The 18,352-nt window shown below is 35.6% G+C and overlaps 3 protein-coding genes across 3 annotated transcripts; 2 read left to right on the top strand and 1 right to left on the bottom strand.

Moving 5' to 3' along the window:
• Positions 1-5,344: 5,344 nt before the first annotated feature.
• LOC132644545 (uncharacterized) lies at positions 5,345-6,746 on the bottom strand. Its single transcript, XM_060361132.1, has 4 exons — positions 6,557-6,746; positions 6,307-6,410; positions 6,087-6,207; positions 5,345-6,000 (listed from the first exon to the last, which is right to left on the bottom strand). Exons 1-4 carry the CDS (start codon positions 6,744-6,746, stop codon positions 5,345-5,347), a joined length of 1,071 nt encoding a protein of 356 aa, XP_060217115.1.
• Positions 6,747-12,101: 5,355 nt separating this feature from the next.
• Positions 12,102-14,327, top strand: LOC132645996 (F-box protein PP2-B15-like). The gene is made up of 3 exons (XM_060363304.1): positions 12,102-12,664; positions 13,188-13,306; positions 13,669-14,327. Exons 1-3 carry the CDS (start codon positions 12,395-12,397, stop codon positions 14,135-14,137), a joined length of 858 nt encoding a protein of 285 aa, XP_060219287.1. The 5' UTR covers positions 12,102-12,394; the 3' UTR covers positions 14,138-14,327.
• A 1,059-nt stretch (positions 14,328-15,386) lies between these two features.
• Positions 15,387-17,229, top strand: LOC132645997 (F-box protein PP2-B15-like). The gene is made up of 3 exons (XM_060363305.1): positions 15,387-15,932; positions 16,020-16,138; positions 16,675-17,229. Exons 1-3 carry the CDS (start codon positions 15,666-15,668, stop codon positions 17,081-17,083), a joined length of 795 nt encoding a protein of 264 aa, XP_060219288.1. The 5' UTR covers positions 15,387-15,665; the 3' UTR covers positions 17,084-17,229.
• The last annotated feature ends 1,123 nt before the right edge of the window (positions 17,230-18,352 follow it).

The raw sequence follows: 18,352 nt of genomic DNA, 5'->3' as shown, positions 1-18,352 counted from the left end.
GATACCGCTATAAGTGGAATGCATAGCGAAATGAATTGGGGCACGAGTATGTGGTAACATGGATAACATAATCATAGGGGTCAAGATCATCATCAGTTTTGAAAAGCACTTAGATGCTAGAACATGGACATGAGTATAAAAGCATGATAGATACGTGAGACCTTAATGCGGTTTTTAACTTTAGACATGAGCACATCAGAAGTGCCAGACATGAAAGGAAATTCCCTTGCATAACTTACTATCGTATGAAGTCTTAATTCTTGTATCTTAAACGCGGAGTATCAATCTCTAACATAGGCATGATATGGGTACGAAAGGCACGAGTAGAGTACGTCTGGGTATTAGTACCATATAGTACATGAATTACTCTGGAATTGGAACCGTTATACCCTTAAAACCCGTTATTCACTCTAGAACTTTATCTTATAACATAATTACCTAGTACTTGATCTCAACAGCATGACAAAAATCACATTTTACGTATCTTATCTTGGCTACTTGAAACTGTGATCCTCTAACATAATCTCCTTAACACCAATCAACTTACTAAACATATAATCTATATCGTCACCTTATCGCACAATCTCTCCCTTAGTTCAAAAGCTGACATTTAAAGCTTGTGGATCTCTCGAGTTAGCGATAAGTGGTCATCTAGTGGTTCTGCTAATTTCCTCTAGCATACTGATGACTCGTTTCTTCGGCTTACTTCAAGCAAGTCTTACTTACTGGGAAAACTGGATTACTTAAATGAACGGGTTTCTAATGTACATAACTGGCATACTAGCTTTGTCAGTCTTGGGGAAAACTCTTTTATGATAACTCTTAAAGACTCTTCTTCTGTAGCTTGCTCTCTTACTGCTTAGATGGTTTTCTTCTTTCACTAATTTCTACACTTCAAATTTAACTTAAACCCTTTGGGTTCTAACACGCCTTCGGTGTATTCAGACAGTTACCTTAGTAGTGGTAACTTGACTAAGTAACTCAAATCGTACTTCTACTAACTCTGCTGAAAATTTCTAACTCACTGTGTCTATTCAAACTTACTCACTATGCTTCTGTTAACCACTTGCTAGCATCATATCCTCTAATTCTTCTCTGAGTACTAAAGTGAAGCATAAGGTTATTTCTAAATTTTTTTCTCCTTATCTGACTCTATTTTGGGGTTGTATACTGTCTTTCTGAACTATAGACATGAATCACACTTAGGAAACTTCATCTGTCTCAAACAAGGAATTGGAACAACTAACCCCAAACTCCCTAAACACTTTCAAAATTATATCATACTATTATAACAACTAACCCCAAATTCCCTATACACTTTCAAAATTATATCATACTATACACACCCGGGATAAATACTTAATTGCATAACCTAAGAGGGGATTGTCATATCTTTTATCTCATAGTAATATCTGCTTCTTGTAGTAACTTACTAACGTCATACTCTCTAGGTCTGATCTGGATAAGCTTAAATAATTTAAAACTAACCCTATGAAAATTCAATATCGTCTGCTCGTGGTTTTCTTATCGCATCAGTCCCTTCCTAGTAATGTGCATAGATCATATGGTAAAAATATATATCCCTGAAAAAGTCGAGACTTTCTAGTATTACAAGTGGTTGGCTCTTAGGCTATTCCCCTGCTCAAAACTACCGTGGACTATTTATGCCTGCTGCAGTTAACTTCGTAACATGCTACCTCGTGGGGTCTTAAATATGAACTATCAACTGCACAATAACCACATAAGACATAATAGATCTAGGGCATAATATCTCATATGTGACAAAGAGGGAAAATTATTGGCATACCTATGACACATGTGACGGCACATCGGAGTCCTGGCGATCTACCATATCATGATAACTTGTTTGATCCACACTTAATCCTAATACTTCATCCCTATCAGTGCCTTGGTCTACTAGTACCCGAGTACTATGGGCTGCGAACGGTGTTGTTGAATTGGCTATGCCTGGTCTGGGGGAACGAATTGCACCACCACCTTTAGTGTTACTATTGTGCATAACTGAAGGGCATTATCTTTGTATGTGGCCTTGGAGACCACAATTATAACACATATCCGAACCTATCCTACACACTCCTGTATGTCTTTTTCCACACGTACTGCAAATGGGGTGCGAAAAACCCTTGTTATCCTGTTTCACTTGTGGGCAATCTTTCAGATAGTGACCCTGCCGGCCACAACTAAAACATCTATGGGTGCCATAACGACACACCCCTTGATGTCTCTTATTACACTTGCCGCGAATAGGATTATGAAAACCCCTTTTCCTCACATTGGTCTGAGTTGAGACATTAGTGGTACTTGAAGCAGGTTCTGATGACCTACAGTCGCATAATTGAAAAATTAGAACTCTCGAAGTTTGAGAGTTCGTCTCTGGGGTCGCATCAATGGTAGCCCTCGAGCCCGAAGTTGCCTTTCTCTTAGTAGACATTTTCTGAAAGAATGCAATGCATACGAGTCAGAATAACTCCTGATAGCTCTATCTGAAAGCAACACATCGATAATGATTAGTTTCACATCTTCCTCATCCACTGAGATGAGGCGTATTCGGTAGAACGAGAAACAACACACGAGTCCGAGTGATTTCTGATAACATAGCTCTATTGCACGATCTAGAGTTGAAAGAAGTGAGACAAACTTAAATGTCTTGGTGGTCAACTATTTATATGTGTGGTGCGCACACACATGTAAAAGTGATCCCACTGGACACGGTTTCATAGACTCCCTAAGACACTTGAACCTAGGCTCTGATACCAAGCTTTGTCACGCCCCGAACCATGGCCTGGGCGAAACACGGCACTCGGTGCCTTACTGCATGTGACCGAGCGAATCATATGGCTTGCTGAATCATCATAATGCATAACATGAGCGGAATATAACGTGAATGCATGATGAGCCTTTATAAAACGTAGTAAGTAATAATACTTAATAAAAATACTTGTTTAAACATGAGTACGGAAATAACATGAATGAGCCAAAATGGATATACGACTTCGGAAGTCTGACATAAAATAACTGACTTGTCTAGTCTATGAAACCTCTATCATGAGTCTGACTGGAAAACATACTTACTGGGATAAGACCCCTAGCATACCTTAGATGCATAACTAATCATAAAACAAAAGTTCACTAAACCCTGAATGAGATGAGGCTCACCAATAAGCTGATACGAATGCTGTCCTACTGAGCAGATGTGTCGTCCTGTAGATCAGTACCTGCATCGTGAAATGCAGGCCCCCGGGCAATAAAAGGGGACGTCAGCACATTGAATGTACTGGTATGTAAAACAACTGAATGAAATAACATGGGACATGAAATAATAACGATAGGAACTGAAACCTGGTCATGAACATGAATACATATATATAAAACATAGTAAAAATATCATAAGTAGGGAGAGCAATAACTTATAACCGATCCGTGGTCTAGTGCTTGTGTCCCGCCAGCAGAACACTCAGTCCTTGCCAGGGAACATGAGATTTAATAAAATATAAAAAGATCCAGTCATTATGAGAGATCGTCCGGGACATGGGTGGAGCGATCCTCATCCTACGGTGGCTACGTAGTTTCAGGCTATCTGAAGCCTTCCTCGGTAATTAAAGCAACTCCCAAAATCATGAACATGTAAAATAAGTGGCACTTGCTGCCCATGGTTTTCATGAATATATTTTTCTTGTACATGGATATCATAAATTATAACTTGTTTGCATAAACTTGTAAAACATATATAGTACTTTCTTGAAATAACACAATATATCATAAACTAGCATGCATGAACCCATAGAATGATATATATGGGTTTTTCATAGATTACGGATAGATTCTTAATAATCATAAAGAAATATTAAGAACTCAACAATGGAATTATAACAATTCATAGATAATATAATCATGGACATGAACCTAGGGTTATCATGAGCATGGTATAGAAATTCTAGTTTTCGTAAAGAATCATAATTTATGGATTATGAGGCGTGGGGAAGAACAATGATGTTCCCACACGTAGATAGTAATTCTACATACCTTAATCGCTCCAAAACTTGAAGAAAAGTCTGAATCTTTGAAGAAGAATTCCAAAGTCTTGAATTCTTGAACCTTGGGATGGGTTTTCTTGAAAATCCTAGTTTAGGAACAATGATTTCTTGCTTAGATTATTAGAGTATATATTAGAATTGAGTTGGAAAGGTTTACTCAAGTTAGAAAGGGATTAGGAACTTGAATTCAACCTAGAATTATGATAAAACTTACCTTGGAAGGTTCTTGGGGCTTGGGACTTGTTCTTCCTGACTTTAGGGTAATTTTTCGTGACTACGGGTGTTAGGGAAATAAACCCCAAACTTAAATATAACTTAAAACGCGAAATCCCAACTTTTAACCCGAAATCGACCTGTTTCGCGATAGGTCCGCGATGCGGGTGCATCGCGCGACATTCTGCAGGTCACTACTCAGAGTTGCGCGATCGGCCCACGATGCGGGGCGCCCTCACGCGCCCAGTGTGTCAATTCCAGGAAGTGTTTAGTAAACTGGTCATAACTCCTTGTACAAAGCTCTGTTTGGGCTCCACAATATACCGTTGGAAAGATATTTCAAAGGGATACAACTTTCATGTTTTAAGTTTCCTGAAATTCCCAATGGATTTTCACGAAATTGGACTGGAAAGCAGACGTATTGAAAACTTAGCCGATTCTATAGAATTTTAAGTGCCTTACTATTAGCCATATTGAGACGATCATACCTCCTTGCTCCGATCTCTGATTGGCTTGGTCCTTATATCGTTAGAAAGGTATTTCTACATACTACAACTTTCATTAAGGGTACTTTCTCAAATTCCCAACTAATCAAGGATTTATGGCTGCCCGAAGTAGGCCTATCAACCATTTTCGCAAAACGTTCAAACCTTCAGTTTTTCCACTAAGACTCTAATGATATGAGTCTAAACTTAGTTCCAAGATACGGGGTGTTACAATTCCTAGTCTCTAGGAAGGCAGTGGAGAACACACAACCAGCATCAATGTCCATACCCCAATTCAGCAGCCTCTGTCCTGTAGGTAGTCTGGCCTAAAAGTGTAGCCACAATGTAAATATTGCCTTTCTTCTAGAAGCATTTCGAAACATATAACATTTCCAAAGAACTCTAACCGTATGATCCAACAACTGGAGATAGGTCTGCCTTAAAAGCTTTTTCTCATTATTCACAGTTTGAAGTAGGGAAGCTACTACTCTTGCCTCAATAATTTTCTTGACTATCCAACTAGCTTGACTATGTATTGGCATTTGGTCAAGCTGTTGGTTTTTTTATGTAAAAAGTATGCACCCACTTAATTCACATCTTGTCTTGTTTATGGGCTAGATCCCAAAAACTCTTAGTCAGAGCAGCTCTATTCCATAGTTTCAGGTTAATGAGATTTAGTCCACCCACATATTTAGTAGAGCATAATTTGTCCCATGATACTAAAGCTCTCTTTGTGATTAAATTAGTACCAGACCATATATAACTTCTACAATGAGCCTCTATTAATTTCATCACCTTAGAGGGGATTTGAAATAATTGGGACCAATAAGCTTGGATTCCCAACAACACTGTTTGAACCAATTGTATTCTTCCAGCATAAGAGAGTTGTTTAGCAGTCCAAGAGGAAATTCTATCCGCCATTTTCTCTATTAAAGCTTGCCATTGAATCGCATATAACGTTTTTGTTGTTAATGGTACCCCTAAGTACCTCAACGGAAGTTCTCCTTGCCCATAGCCCAGCTGCCTTAGTATAGTGTCCTTGTCCCCCTGAGCAATCCCACCAAAGTATATTGAACTTTTTTCCATATTTGCCTCTAGTCCAAAAGCTGCAGAAAATTGATTGAAACATTCATGAATACAGGCCACAGAAGCAGCATCACCTCTAGCAAATAACAACAAATCATCAGCAAAACTTAGATGTGTTATGCCCAGTTTAGCACACCTAGGATGATACCTAAACTCCTTCACTGTTTTCAACCCATTCAACTGCCTACTCAAGTATTCCATAACAATAGCAAATAGAAATGGGATATGGGTTTCCCTTGTCTAAGACCTTTGGCAGCATCGAAAGGTTCTGTGGGTTTCCTATTAACCACCACAGAGTAGTTAACAGTTCTAACACACTCCATAATCCAGTTAGTGAATTTTGTTGGAAATCCAATCCCTTCCATCACCTGTTCCAAATAAATCTACTCAACTGAGTCACAGGCTTTCTTCAAATCCACCTTAATCATACACCTAGGAGAGATATTTTTTCTAGTGTACCCTTTTACCAGTTCATGAGCTAATACAATATTATTAGCTATTTTCCTGCCTGGAACAAAACTAGCCTGGGCCTCATATATGATTGAGGGAATGACTGATTGGAGTCTGCCAGCTAGAATTATAGAGATAATTTTATAAAGAACAGTACAACATGCTATTGGTCTGTACTCTTTTATTGTAACAGGAAAGGCCACCTTGGGCACCAGGGTAATAAAAGAACAGTTCACTCCTTTGTAGAGTTTACAAGAGGAGAAAAACTTTTAACAGCCAGTATGATATCATCTTTGACAACAAGCCAGGAATTTTTGAAAAAACATGCATTAAAGCCATCTACCCCATGATCTTTGTCTTCTCCTATAGCCCATAAACCATTTTTGATCTCAGCATCAGTGACATCTATTAGTAGAAACAGCTTCTGCTCATGGGTGAGTTGGGGTCCTTTCTGCATAATTGTTCTATCTATTGCAGGTAATGTGTGTGTTGTAGTTCCCACGAGGCCCTTATAAAACAAGACAACTTCATGTATAATGGCTTTTGGCTCAGTCAGTTTTGTACCACTCAAAGCAGTGAGTTCTTAGATGTGTTTCCTCTGTGCCCTTTCTTTAACAACAACAGTAAAATATTTTGTATTGGAGTCCCCTAGTTTCATCCATTGCACTCTGGACTTCTGTTTCATCACACCGTCTTCAATAAGTGACCATTTCATGAATAATATATTACACTCTCACACGTGTATTTTTTTTTATACTTATATTAATTTATAAGATTCTTTACATTTATGTTTAATTGGTTCCGCAAGATTAATTTATATGGAACAATAAGTATAAATATGTGTCAGTCTAAAATATTTTAGGAGTTAAAAATATATTTGAAGCATTTGAGTGAAATATAGGACTCCGACCCATACCCAAAACCTTGGTAGCACATTGAGCAAAAAGTAACGGGGAAGTTACATATATACTCAACTATTAACTAAATTACATAATATACAATATATACCATATAACAAATAAAGGAGAAATTCTTTGACAGTTTTTCTATAAATTGTTGAAAATCGTCGAGCACAATGCCAGACACAACTTGAATTTTATATTTCAAAGTAAGGACCAGCTTCAGTGTTATAATTCTTACACTAAATTTTTTCTTGCACTCACACTCTAGCAACTCTCTTTTGTTACTCTCTACTATTTGTCACTTGATCACTCACTTGTTGTTTGCTTCAGCTACACTCTTTACTTGAGCACACCTTACTTGCTCTCACTTCTTGAGTACTAGCTTACTCTCTCTTGCTTACAACTCAAATAAACCACCTCTATTTATAGGAGGTGATGGAAGGATCTAGTTAGGGGTATTTACTATTCAATTCTAGAATGTTCCCAACTACCTAATTCTAGAATTACACTTCTATATATTTCTAGAGTTGTTCTTTCTAGACTCTACTCTAGAACTTTCATTCTAGAGTACTCTCAACTCTCTAGAAGTGCTACTTGAGCATTCTAGATTGATTATCCATTGTCTTGGAGATTAAGTTGGTGATGACTTTTAACATAAATGATATATTATATTTCTTCCTTTAATCCAATAGTCGATTTTACATGTGCTACTTAAATTATATCTAATTTTCTTGAAGTATATAATTTGTGGCCCGTATTAGCAAATTTCATATAGAAATTGTCTGCTCCTCATCCGCTTCTCTTTTTTTTCCATCTTGATCCTTGTTATCTGACACAACTTTTGTTTCTAAAACATGGATGAATACTTGATACTATTAGAAGTTTTTGCAAACAACCATCAAACCAATTCTTCGACGAATCTGATATTTATTCAACTCATTTCTCTTTGCGTTTGTTCAGATGAATGAACTTCATGTTCTTCTCATCGCAATTGTCTACCGATCTCCTATAATGGTTGCTTAAGTTTCTTTGAGCATCTTATTTTCCGTTATATTCATCATCTATTATTCTTGCTCTTAGTTTACCGATTAAATTACTCTCAGCTTTGAATTAGAAAGAGTCAATAATACTTATTGAACATTATAACATGGTTTTCATTTCTCTTTTGGGCTCTCTTTTTCATATTTTATAATGAAATGGGGCACATGATAAGCAGACAGGCTTAGAACGACTCTTTTTCCAAGGTATATGTTGAGACATCACTTCTGTTGCGTCGGATTTTGGTCATGCTAATTTTAGAAATTTGAGTTTGGTTAGATTTGGTAATTCAAACTTCAGACATATAACTCTGAAGTTGGGACGGTCAAACCTTATTCTAGACCTAAATATTTAGCCCCCATTTGGCCATAAGAATTATTCACTTTATTCCGGAATTTTTTTTTCACTTTTTTTCGGAATCAACGTTTGGCCATAAGAATCTCGAATACAACTTGAAGTTGTATTCCGGAATACCAAAAACTCAAAAAACTTGTTTTTCAATTTTTTTTTTCACTTTTTTCACTTTTTTACAACTACATTTCACCAAAAACTACAATTTCAAAAACTATGGCCAAACACAACTCCAACTCCAAATCCAAAATTCCAAAAAAAAATGGTATCTATGGACAAACGGGGCCTAAGTTTAAGCTTAAGCAATATGTCAACTTCATACATACATGTCTCATGATAAGTTTTGGCAAATCTAACTTCAAACTCGTATGTCTAAACTTTGTAATCTCAAATTCGGATTTTCAGTTTGGTCTCGTAGGTCTGAAGTTGATTAATATGAAGTGGCTAAATATTAAATACTTTGTAATTTTTGGCTATGCCTTAAATAGCAGTCCTCAAAGTGGCTATCTGTGCAGTTAATCCGATGTACAATACTTAGACTAAAATTTGTAAGAAAATAAATGGCCAAATACATACACAGCCCTTTAAACTTGACACCAATTTCCATTTAGACATCTCAACATACGTTTGTTCCTATTAGCCCCTTGAACTCAAGTCAAATTGTGTCAATTAAACACCTAAATGATATAATCTTTAAAACATATAGACCGTGACTTTCACACTCCACGACATGACCAGAAAACCAATCAATTCTTACGTGTAGTTTTTTTTTTAATTGAAAAAGCTTCTCTTCTACAACTCTTTTTCGCACTCGGAACCTTAGCTTGCCATCGCCAGTTGTTATTGCCCAACGCCATCCACTGCTCCATCCCTTGGTCTTATTCTCTTCCAATTCCATTGCATTGTAAATCTTCCTCTTCAATGTTACAATCGTCATTAAACCACCACAAAAATCATAGCTACAAAAACTCTGCCAAGACTTGACGCCGGAAAAAATGGAACCTCCGGCCATCCAAAGTCCAAACTCTTCCCGATATTCTCATAACGACTTCAAACAACCAAGAAGATTGAAATATAAATCAGTAAAAGATAACCCTTTCTTGAGTTTATTCTTTTCCATATGATTTCTATAAATCTGATGATCTATTGAAAATAAAGAATTGACCTATTGGAAACTAATTGACTTCACAACTCGCCAAAATCCCTGCCATATATTGCATCTCTGCTTTTGGGTTAAAAAGAAAATGAAGATGAAGGGTAGATATAATGGTGGAGGTGGTCGCCTGAAAGAGAAGGATAGATACAGTGGTTGAGTGGTGCAGCGAGATACATTGAGGCGGAAGGAGAAAGAGAAAATAAATGAGTTTCACGCGCTCTATCAAAGTGAATCTCACATTATGTGTCATGTCAGCAAGTTGTGTTTAATTGATACAATTTGACTTGAGTTCAAGGGGCTAATAGGAACAAGTCTATGTTGAAGTGTCTAAATAAAAATTAATGTCTAGTTTAGGGGGCTGTGCATGTATTTGGCCAAAATAAATAAAACGTAACTTTATTGAGCGGATGTATAGTGTAAAAATTTCAAAACAAATTTCCGAATTCTGACCTCCTTCCCATCTAAAAGTCTCGCTGACCATCCTATGCTGCTTCCCCATCTCTTTTCCGCAGCATACTCCGCACATTCTCTTTTTCTCTCATTAACATTTTCTCTCCCCTTCCTTGAAGTATTTTCAGTTTTGTCTATCTCTTAAAATTAGACCATCTTTTCTAATTATAAAACACGGATTTATTCTGGATTGTATGTAGTTACTATGTGTTTCCTTTCAGTTAACTACGATATCTTAGTTCTCTGTGATGGTGTAGTCACTTTTCCTTTCTTATTTTGATAAGACGTACGTAATTCTTTGTTAATACATACATTACACTACAAGAAAGTACAGAAATAACAACAACTCTTTGGCAACAAAAATAATATTGTTGGCAAAATTCAATATTCGGCAACAGCTTAGTTTTATTGTTGGCATATATGATGAATCTTTTAAAAATGAACTTTTTTTTTGTAGCCAAACAATTTAATTTTGTTGTCATATATTGACTATTGTTGTAAAAAGTGTTTTTGGCAATAAAAAAGTTGTTGCACGTCGTTGCAATAACATCCGATGGGAAAAGTTTATGTAACAACAAAAAATGTTGTTGTCAAAAGTATTTTTTCCAATAATAGTCAATACTATAGCAATAAAAAAAATTATTGGCAAATGTCTTCTTTCTTGTAGTGTTTGAAAAGTTTTTGAGTCTATGGATACAAGAAAAATGACTTTCAGAAAAATATTTTAATGTTTAGTATGATGAAAGTCGTGAGTCTAGAATTTTTATTTACCTTGCGATAAGTATTCGTTCTTATAGATATCGTCGTTCAAGCGGAAGACAAAGAAGACTTGTTTTTGCCATCCACACTTGGGAAACAGAAGATCAAATCAGCAGCAAAACACTTACCCGTTCCTTGTTCCTGAAAAATATTTGTCTAATCTAATACAGTAAGTAAATTTTGTCATATCAAATGTGTATATATCAAATTTTTTTATTTATTTTTTTGGCTTTAGTTTACATGCCAGCGTAGAAGGTAAAACCTAGTGGTCATTTAGTACGTTCCCCAAGTGGTTCAAGTGGTAGTCCTAAATAGTGCACACCAAAGAAGTCAGATATAAGTCTTCCAAGTTGAGTTTGCATTAAATAGTCAAAGTCTTCGTTCTAAATCCGATAGGCAATATAGACGTGTCTTTTTCACCTGTCACCGTTACTTGCCCCTGGATTATGATTCAGCTAGCTTATCTTTGTAGCAAGTTGTGATTGATTTTTATTCGTGCAAAATAATACTTAATAATATGGAATATTATTGGCATTATGATAATATTACTCATAATGCACTTTTTTGAGTTAGGTAGAGTTTTGATGACTTTCAAAAGTCCTGGAACCAAATTGAACTCCTTTCTAGATGTGGATTAAAGAAAAACTATCTTTTTTGTGTCTACACATGTCTTCAATATTTTACAGAAGTGAACAATTAGAGATTCCAACTGTAACACTGGGTTTGCATAAAATTGACTAGTTAGTTCCACTCAAAAGAATCTGTTGGCATCTCCTGATTTTGACCAATTTGCAATATGAAGTCAGCGGTATGTTTTTGTAAAATAAAATTATAAGTACGTTAGATTATGACGCCCCCAGCTTTGACCAGTTTGGGCAGGTCGTGCCAATTGACTCTGTACAAGTATGATCAGTGGCGGATTCAGGATTTTCAATCAGAGTGTCAAAAAAATAAATGAACCAATTTTTGCATTTGTTCAGGGTGTTCAAAAGTCAATATATGTACATGAACACATAAAATTGACCCTAAATATACACTGTAATTTTTTACCGAGGGTATTCGGGTGAACACCCCGGGCCTTGACTGCATCCGCCCCTGAGTATGACCCCCTTTATTACGGTGAACAGTGGACCAGTTTTTTTAATTTGGTTCTTTGTCATAAAGAAAAGAACCATATGGATCAGCATATTATACCATTAATAAACCAGACCATTAGACCAAAACAATGTGAATTACCGGTTGAATGAAATAGGAAACTTCCCCAAAAGACCTGCTCCATTATTACGTGTTCCCCCTGTACACATATATTTATATCTCACACAAACAAGTGTTCTCATTCAAACTACAGACTTTTGAAACTGAACCAAATCCTTCATTGGATTACTTCAACTTGGTCGTTTTTTCCTTCTCATTCTGATTTCTTCACAAAAGATAGTAAACGTTACAACAATGGTAGCAGCAGGGGAGCACTTATATGATCTGCCAGAAGATTGCATTAGTACAATAATCAGTCTCACTTCTCCCCCGGATGCACTAAAATTGTCACTGGTTAATTCTATTTTCCGGTCAGTGGCAGAATTGGACTGTGTTTGGAATGCTTTCTTGCCATCAGATTGGCAAGAAATTGCTGGAAATTCAGTCACCCCTTTGAAGTTTTCTTCAAAAAGAGAGCTTTTTCTCTGCCTCTGCAGCTCCATTCTCATAGACGGTGGCAACAAGGTAAGACTAATGAATCATATATTGGATAACAGTTTCTTATCAAGCATGAAGTTATTTCAATTTATGTTAACTTATCATTTATGGTAACAAAATAAGGTTAGAAATTATATTAACGAGTTTAAGTTTTGTACGTTGAAAGTGGATAGTAAAAGGTAAAATTGACAGATAGTAATAGATAACTCTTGTATTTTATGGTAACTTGGAAAATAAAGTGATATCTGCTATAAATAGTTAAATTACACCATAATGTAAAACCTTTTACGTTATAGTGTACAAAACTTAAATCATGTATAATGTATTATTCATTTGATAAGTTACATATTTGGTTGGTCGGTAAAATATAATTACATTCGCTAGTCAAATATACAAAAAATATATACTACTATAAAAAATGTAATCACATGAACAAACATTTTTTTCAAATTATGGTACCCAACTTCTTCATTTTTCGGGGCACAATCTCAAATGGGTCGGAGACAATTAACGCATATAGCTGATCATTTCTTTTATTTTCATGTTTCAGACCTTTGCTTTAGATAAATCAACTGGAAAAAAGTCATATGTAATTTCAGCAAAAGAGCTCTCTATTGTGTATGGAGATGAACCAGAACATTGGAACTGGAAAACTATCCCAGAATCAAGGTGAATACCCTTCTTCTTTTCTTATTTTTCTTTTGAGATATTGGTCAAAAAACCCGAAGGATCGCTTTTAGCGAGTCCCAACCTATACTATTAGCATTTGCGCTTTCTACCTGAATTATCACAACTAATTTATTAAATCACACCTTGACATCTGATGGTGCGTGGTGTATATTTTTTTTTTTTTTTAAAGATGGTGCCAAATGATACTCCACACGCATACTTCAAGTAGGAAACTAAAGTTATACTTAAAGATGTGTGTTTGACCATTATCTTTTTTTTTTTTTCCTTCATTTTCTAGATCAATCTGAAAGATAAAAATTCAATAATGATGCTAATTTCTAGTTTGATAAACTGTTTTATAGGTTTGCAGAGGTGGCTGAACTGAAAATGATATGTAGACTAGAAATACAGGGGAAGATGAAAACGGGGGAACTATCTCCAAACACAACATACGGAGCTTATTTACTCATAAAAATTTCGGAGCGATCATTCGGGTTGGATTCAATTCCTGTAGAGATTAGTATTGCAGTTGGTGATCAAGAATCAGTGAGCAGTACTGCTTATTTACGCCACCCAAGAAACAAGAAGAAAGAGCAAATGGAGTCTCTGTTTTACAGAAACAGAGTTGAGATGTTGAAAACAAGAGTGAACAAAGGGGATAAAAGAATGCCTTGTGAAAGGGAGGATGGGTGGTTGGAAATTGAGCTAGGAGAGTTCTTTAATGGAGGAAATGGTGATGAAGAGATAATAATGAGGTTGATGGAGGTGAAGGGTTATCATGTTAAAGGTGGAGTTGTTATTGAAGGCATTGAATTAAGGCCTAAACACTAGTCAGGTTTCCTTTTTTTTTTTTTTTTTTTTTTTTTTTTTTTTTTTTTTTTGTGAAGTCTAGGATGGGATATCTTTTTTCTTTTTTTTTCTTCTCTATTAGTAGTATTTTTTGTGCGTAAACCAACAGGTTCTTTCATTTATTTTCTTCTTTTTCTATTAAAAAGGTTATTATTGAAGAGTTTCATTTATACATTATGATAGTGTGAAAAAAAATTACTATCAGATGTATTCATTAATCAGAGATTTCGGGTTCGAACACCTTTGTTAGAGAGTATTTTATCTCCAAATGTGAGACTTCCAGCTTTGAATTTAAATTTAATTGAGCCTTAACGTGAATATTGAACAGTGGGCACTATTCAAATATCAAGCGTTATCTCGTCAGCCCATAAGATCCAAATTACTCACATTGACTTGATATCTTAACAGCTCAATGTTGGGGCACTATTCGAAACTAAAAACACATGTGCTAATGTGGCCAAAGTTCTATCCTTTCAAAAGTTATTGTGGAGGTCCACGATGAGTCGAATAAAAATGAAAGAAAGTAAAGAAGCAACCAAGGTTGACTGACAACTAAGATTGTGGGAACATACACACCAGATTCCAACACTTATCACACGCTTTCTTTAGAATTTTCCCTTTTACGCCTTCTCTTTTTGCTAAATTCTTCTTTGGTTAATTATGCATTTATGCCTAATCTCTTAACTTTGTGGGTCATAGTTCAAAGGGAAGTTCCTTTAATTTTAACGATATGTACTTAATGACCTCCTTAACATTCTTTTATTGACGATGTTACTTTGAGATTTTAGTTCACAAGGAGATAGAAAAACTGATTCAGTCTGCTTATGGAAAAAATCTCATCTTCTGCTATTTCTCGCAACACTTAGGTACCTTAATTTCCTCGGGATCAGAGTTCTAGTCATTTGATTGCAGCTCTAATCCATGTCAATTAGTTGTAGAGTTCCAATTCTTTAAATATTCCTTAACATGTTACATTCGTCTATTACTCGCGAGTTCACCGCCCGAATATAACACTGAAGAAAAAATAGTGAAAGTGTACTCAAGTGTCAAATTTCACCCCACCAATAATTAACCTTTTCCTATCAATTTATTCCACCACAGATTTTAATTTAAAAATATCTTCTCGTTTAAAAGCAAATAAATAAACGACAAATAAGTTATAAACTACGTCGCACTCGTACAGAACTGTATGAGATATTAGCCGGCAGATTTTTATCCAAAAAGGTAGAGAGAGAAACAAATGATTCCTTGTCAATTTATCCTTGTTTGGCACACCAGCTCAACCAGGAAGCTTCATGTCATTTGAACAATTCAAAGTTCCACATTATTAGACCTAAAGCCCTCCACCATTCCACACTAGTATATAATAAAGAACCAAAATGCAACATGTCCAAAATTAATCAAATAGATTTTACAAACCCAAGATTCATCTCTCTCATTTTTCAACAAAAAAGAAGCAGTACATTGAACAAAGCCAAAGCCTTTCTATTTTTAGATAAGGTTCAAGAACATGGCAGGGGCAGAGCTATTCAATAGATTGCCTGAAGATTGCATTTCTTCAATTCTTTCTCTTACTTCACCTAAGGATACACTTAGCTTCTCGTTGGTTTCTTCCTTTCTCCGATCAGTTGCATCATTTGATTTTATATGGCAAACATTCTTGCCTTCCGATTATAACCAAATTATTGACAAATCTGTCATACCATTGAATTATTCTTCGAAAAAAGAGCTTTTTGTTCATCTCTGTAACTCAATTCTCCTTGATGGTGGTAACAAGGTATGTATGCAGATGCTATTGCCAAATCAATTCTTCCTGTCCTCCATTTTTAAAGCTTTTCTAAATTTGTTCCTGTTACAATTGTAGAGCTTTGCATTAGACAAGTCAAGTGGCAAGAAATCATATATAATCTCAGCAGAAGAACTGTCCATTTTATATGGGGAAGAACCAGATCATTGGACCTGGAAATCAGTACCAGAATCAAGGTTTGATCACTCGTTTCCCTTCAATTTTGTTGGGTCCATCCCATATTGAGGAAAGAAACATTTCCCTCATTTTAAGGAAGAAAACAACCAAGAAAACATTTCCCTTGTTTTGAGGAAGAAAACATATTCCTTGTTTTAAGGAAGAAAACATCTCCCTTGTATTTGTCAAATTGTCAAATGCTTGCTTGAATCACAAATGACATCAATAGGTTCATTTCATCCCTATAAATAGGAAAGCCTTCTATCATTCATAACATCACCAAGAGCAAGAGAGAAAAACAGTAAGGAAAACACTTGAGTGAGATATAGGTATTAAGTTTAGGATTTGTTTTTTATAATAGTTGAGTGTGAGAGTTGCTCCTCCTATTGTAATTCTGTTCCGGTTATGAATAGAATACTTTTTCAATCCTAACAAATTTTAACTTACAAATATGGGTATTCATAAAATCAAGTACTACCTATTTTGAAAAAATGCAATCTTTTCCTACATTCTTGAAAATTTTAACATGCTCCTTTTTTTTTTCCTTTTCTTACAGGTTCTCAAAGGTGGCTGAACTGAAAGTGATATGCAAACTAGAAGTAAAAGCAAAGCTAAGGACAAGTATTCTTTCTCCAAACACAAAGTACGGAATTTATTTCATAATGAAACTCTCGGATCGTGCATTTGGTCTGAATTCAGTGCCTGTTGAGATTAGTTTAGAAATAGGCAATCGGAAAGAAGTTCACACGGCTTATTTAGACCACAGGAATGGCGAGAAAGAAAAACAGAGGGATCAAAGATTGCCGTATAAAAGGAAAGATGGATGGATGGAGATTGAGTTAGGAGAGTTATTCAACAGTGGAGATGAAGATGAGGAAGTTAGAGTAAGTTTAAGGGAGGTGAAGGGCTGCCATGTTAAGGGTGGACTTGTCATTGAAGGCACTGAAGTTAGGCCTAAACACTAGGATTCTTATCTACTCCCTCACCAATTTCATTCATTTTTTCTATAATTAGTGATTTATTTGTCTGGTTCATGTCAAAGATTGGTGAGGAACAAACAAGTGTGATAATGAAATATTGGAATATACTATTGGTTTTACAAGTGGCAAAATCAATCTAATTTATTTGTAACTCATATAAGTTTCATCTTTGTTTACTTGATTTAATACTAGATTGAATTCGAAATTACTCATGCAAATGGGTCAAATAATGTAACCCAACGAATAAAATTCAACCTAAACTCAAACATACAAAATGAATTCTTTAAGACAGGTAATTGTATCAATTTTGAAGAACTCGAAAATCATAACAGCACATCGTTTATTTGAAACTAAGGCCCCGTTTGTTCATAGATATAAAAAAAAAAAAAATCGTTTTTTTTTTTTTAATTTTGGAGTTGGAGTTGGAGTTGAAGTTGTGTTTGGTCATAGTTTTTGAAATTATAGTTTTTGGTGAAATGTAGTTGTAAAAACGTGAAAAAAGTGATTTTTTTTTAAAAACAAGTTTTTTGAGTTTTTGGTATTCCGGAATACAACTTCAAGTTGTATTCCGGAATACAACTTCAAGTTGTATTCAGAATTCTCATGGCCTAACGCTGATTTCGGAAAAAAGTGAAGAAAAAAATCCGAAATAAAGTGAATAATTTTTATGGCCAAACGGGGGCTAAAAAAAGGTAGGGTATCTTAACAGCTCATCGTTCATTTGAAACTAAAAAACAACACATGTGCAAATGGGCTCAAATTTTATCCTTTTAAAATGAGGCAATTTGCACGATTGTCCTTATTCGGGGTGGTCTTTTTTCTGCCACTCTTTGATTTTTGTCTTTCGTCTAGTACCTCGAAGTTCTGAGTTTAAATTCTGACTCAATAAAAAAAATCGTAAGATAGAAGGCCGTAGCAAATTAGTCCTATTCGATCAAAAGTTAGGCCTTAAGGCAACCTTTTGCCTAAATTGCCCAAAATTAGGCCTATTAAGGCAAAAGTTATGCTTTAAGGTAGAGGTTTGCAGACAAATTTTTGCCCAAAATTAGGCGGGCAATTTGCGGGATTTTCCTTCGCTGGGGGTGGTCTTTAATTCCCCCCCCCCCCCCCCCTCAAATTAGTGGTCTTTAATATTTGCCCTTCGCTAAAAGCCTCTTGATTCCGGGTTCGAACCTCCGCTCAGTCAAAAATTAAAAAAAAAAAAAAAAATCGCAAGGCATAAGTTGGGACTTGGGGTTCTGCCTTAAAGCAAAA

This window comes from Lycium barbarum, chromosome 6, assembly GCF_019175385.1.
Source record: "Lycium barbarum isolate Lr01 chromosome 6, ASM1917538v2, whole genome shotgun sequence".
Lineage (NCBI taxonomy): Eukaryota > Viridiplantae > Streptophyta > Magnoliopsida > Solanales > Solanaceae > Lycium > Lycium barbarum.
This window is presented reverse-complemented; position numbering and strand designations above follow the sequence as displayed.

Coding starts and splice junctions, on each gene's coding strand:
- LOC132645996 (XM_060363304.1), top strand. CDS start 12,395: ATGGTAGCAGCAGGGGAGCACTTATATGATCTGCCAGAAGATTGCATT. Junction 12,665..13,187: donor TCATAGACGGTGGCAACAAG/GTAAGACTAATG, acceptor TTCATGTTTCAG/ACCTTTGCTTTAGATAAATC. Junction 13,307..13,668: donor AAAACTATCCCAGAATCAAG/GTGAATACCCTT, acceptor ACTGTTTTATAG/GTTTGCAGAGGTGGCTGAAC.
- LOC132645997 (XM_060363305.1), top strand. CDS start 15,666: ATGGCAGGGGCAGAGCTATTCAATAGATTGCCTGAAGATTGCATTTCT. Junction 15,933..16,019: donor TCCTTGATGGTGGTAACAAG/GTATGTATGCAG, acceptor TTACAATTGTAG/AGCTTTGCATTAGACAAGTC. Junction 16,139..16,674: donor AAATCAGTACCAGAATCAAG/GTTTGATCACTC, acceptor CTTTTCTTACAG/GTTCTCAAAGGTGGCTGAAC.
- LOC132644545 (XM_060361132.1), bottom strand. CDS start 6,746: ATGCAGAAAGGACCCCAACTCACCCATGAGCAGAAGCTGTTTCTACTA. Junction 6,411..6,556: donor TATCATACTGGCTGTTAAAA/GTTTTTCTCCTC, acceptor CTATAATTCTAG/CTGGCAGACTCCAATCAGTC. Junction 6,001..6,086: donor ACCTTTCGATGCTGCCAAAG/GTCTTAGACAAG, acceptor GGTTGAAAACAG/TGAAGGAGTTTAGGTATCAT.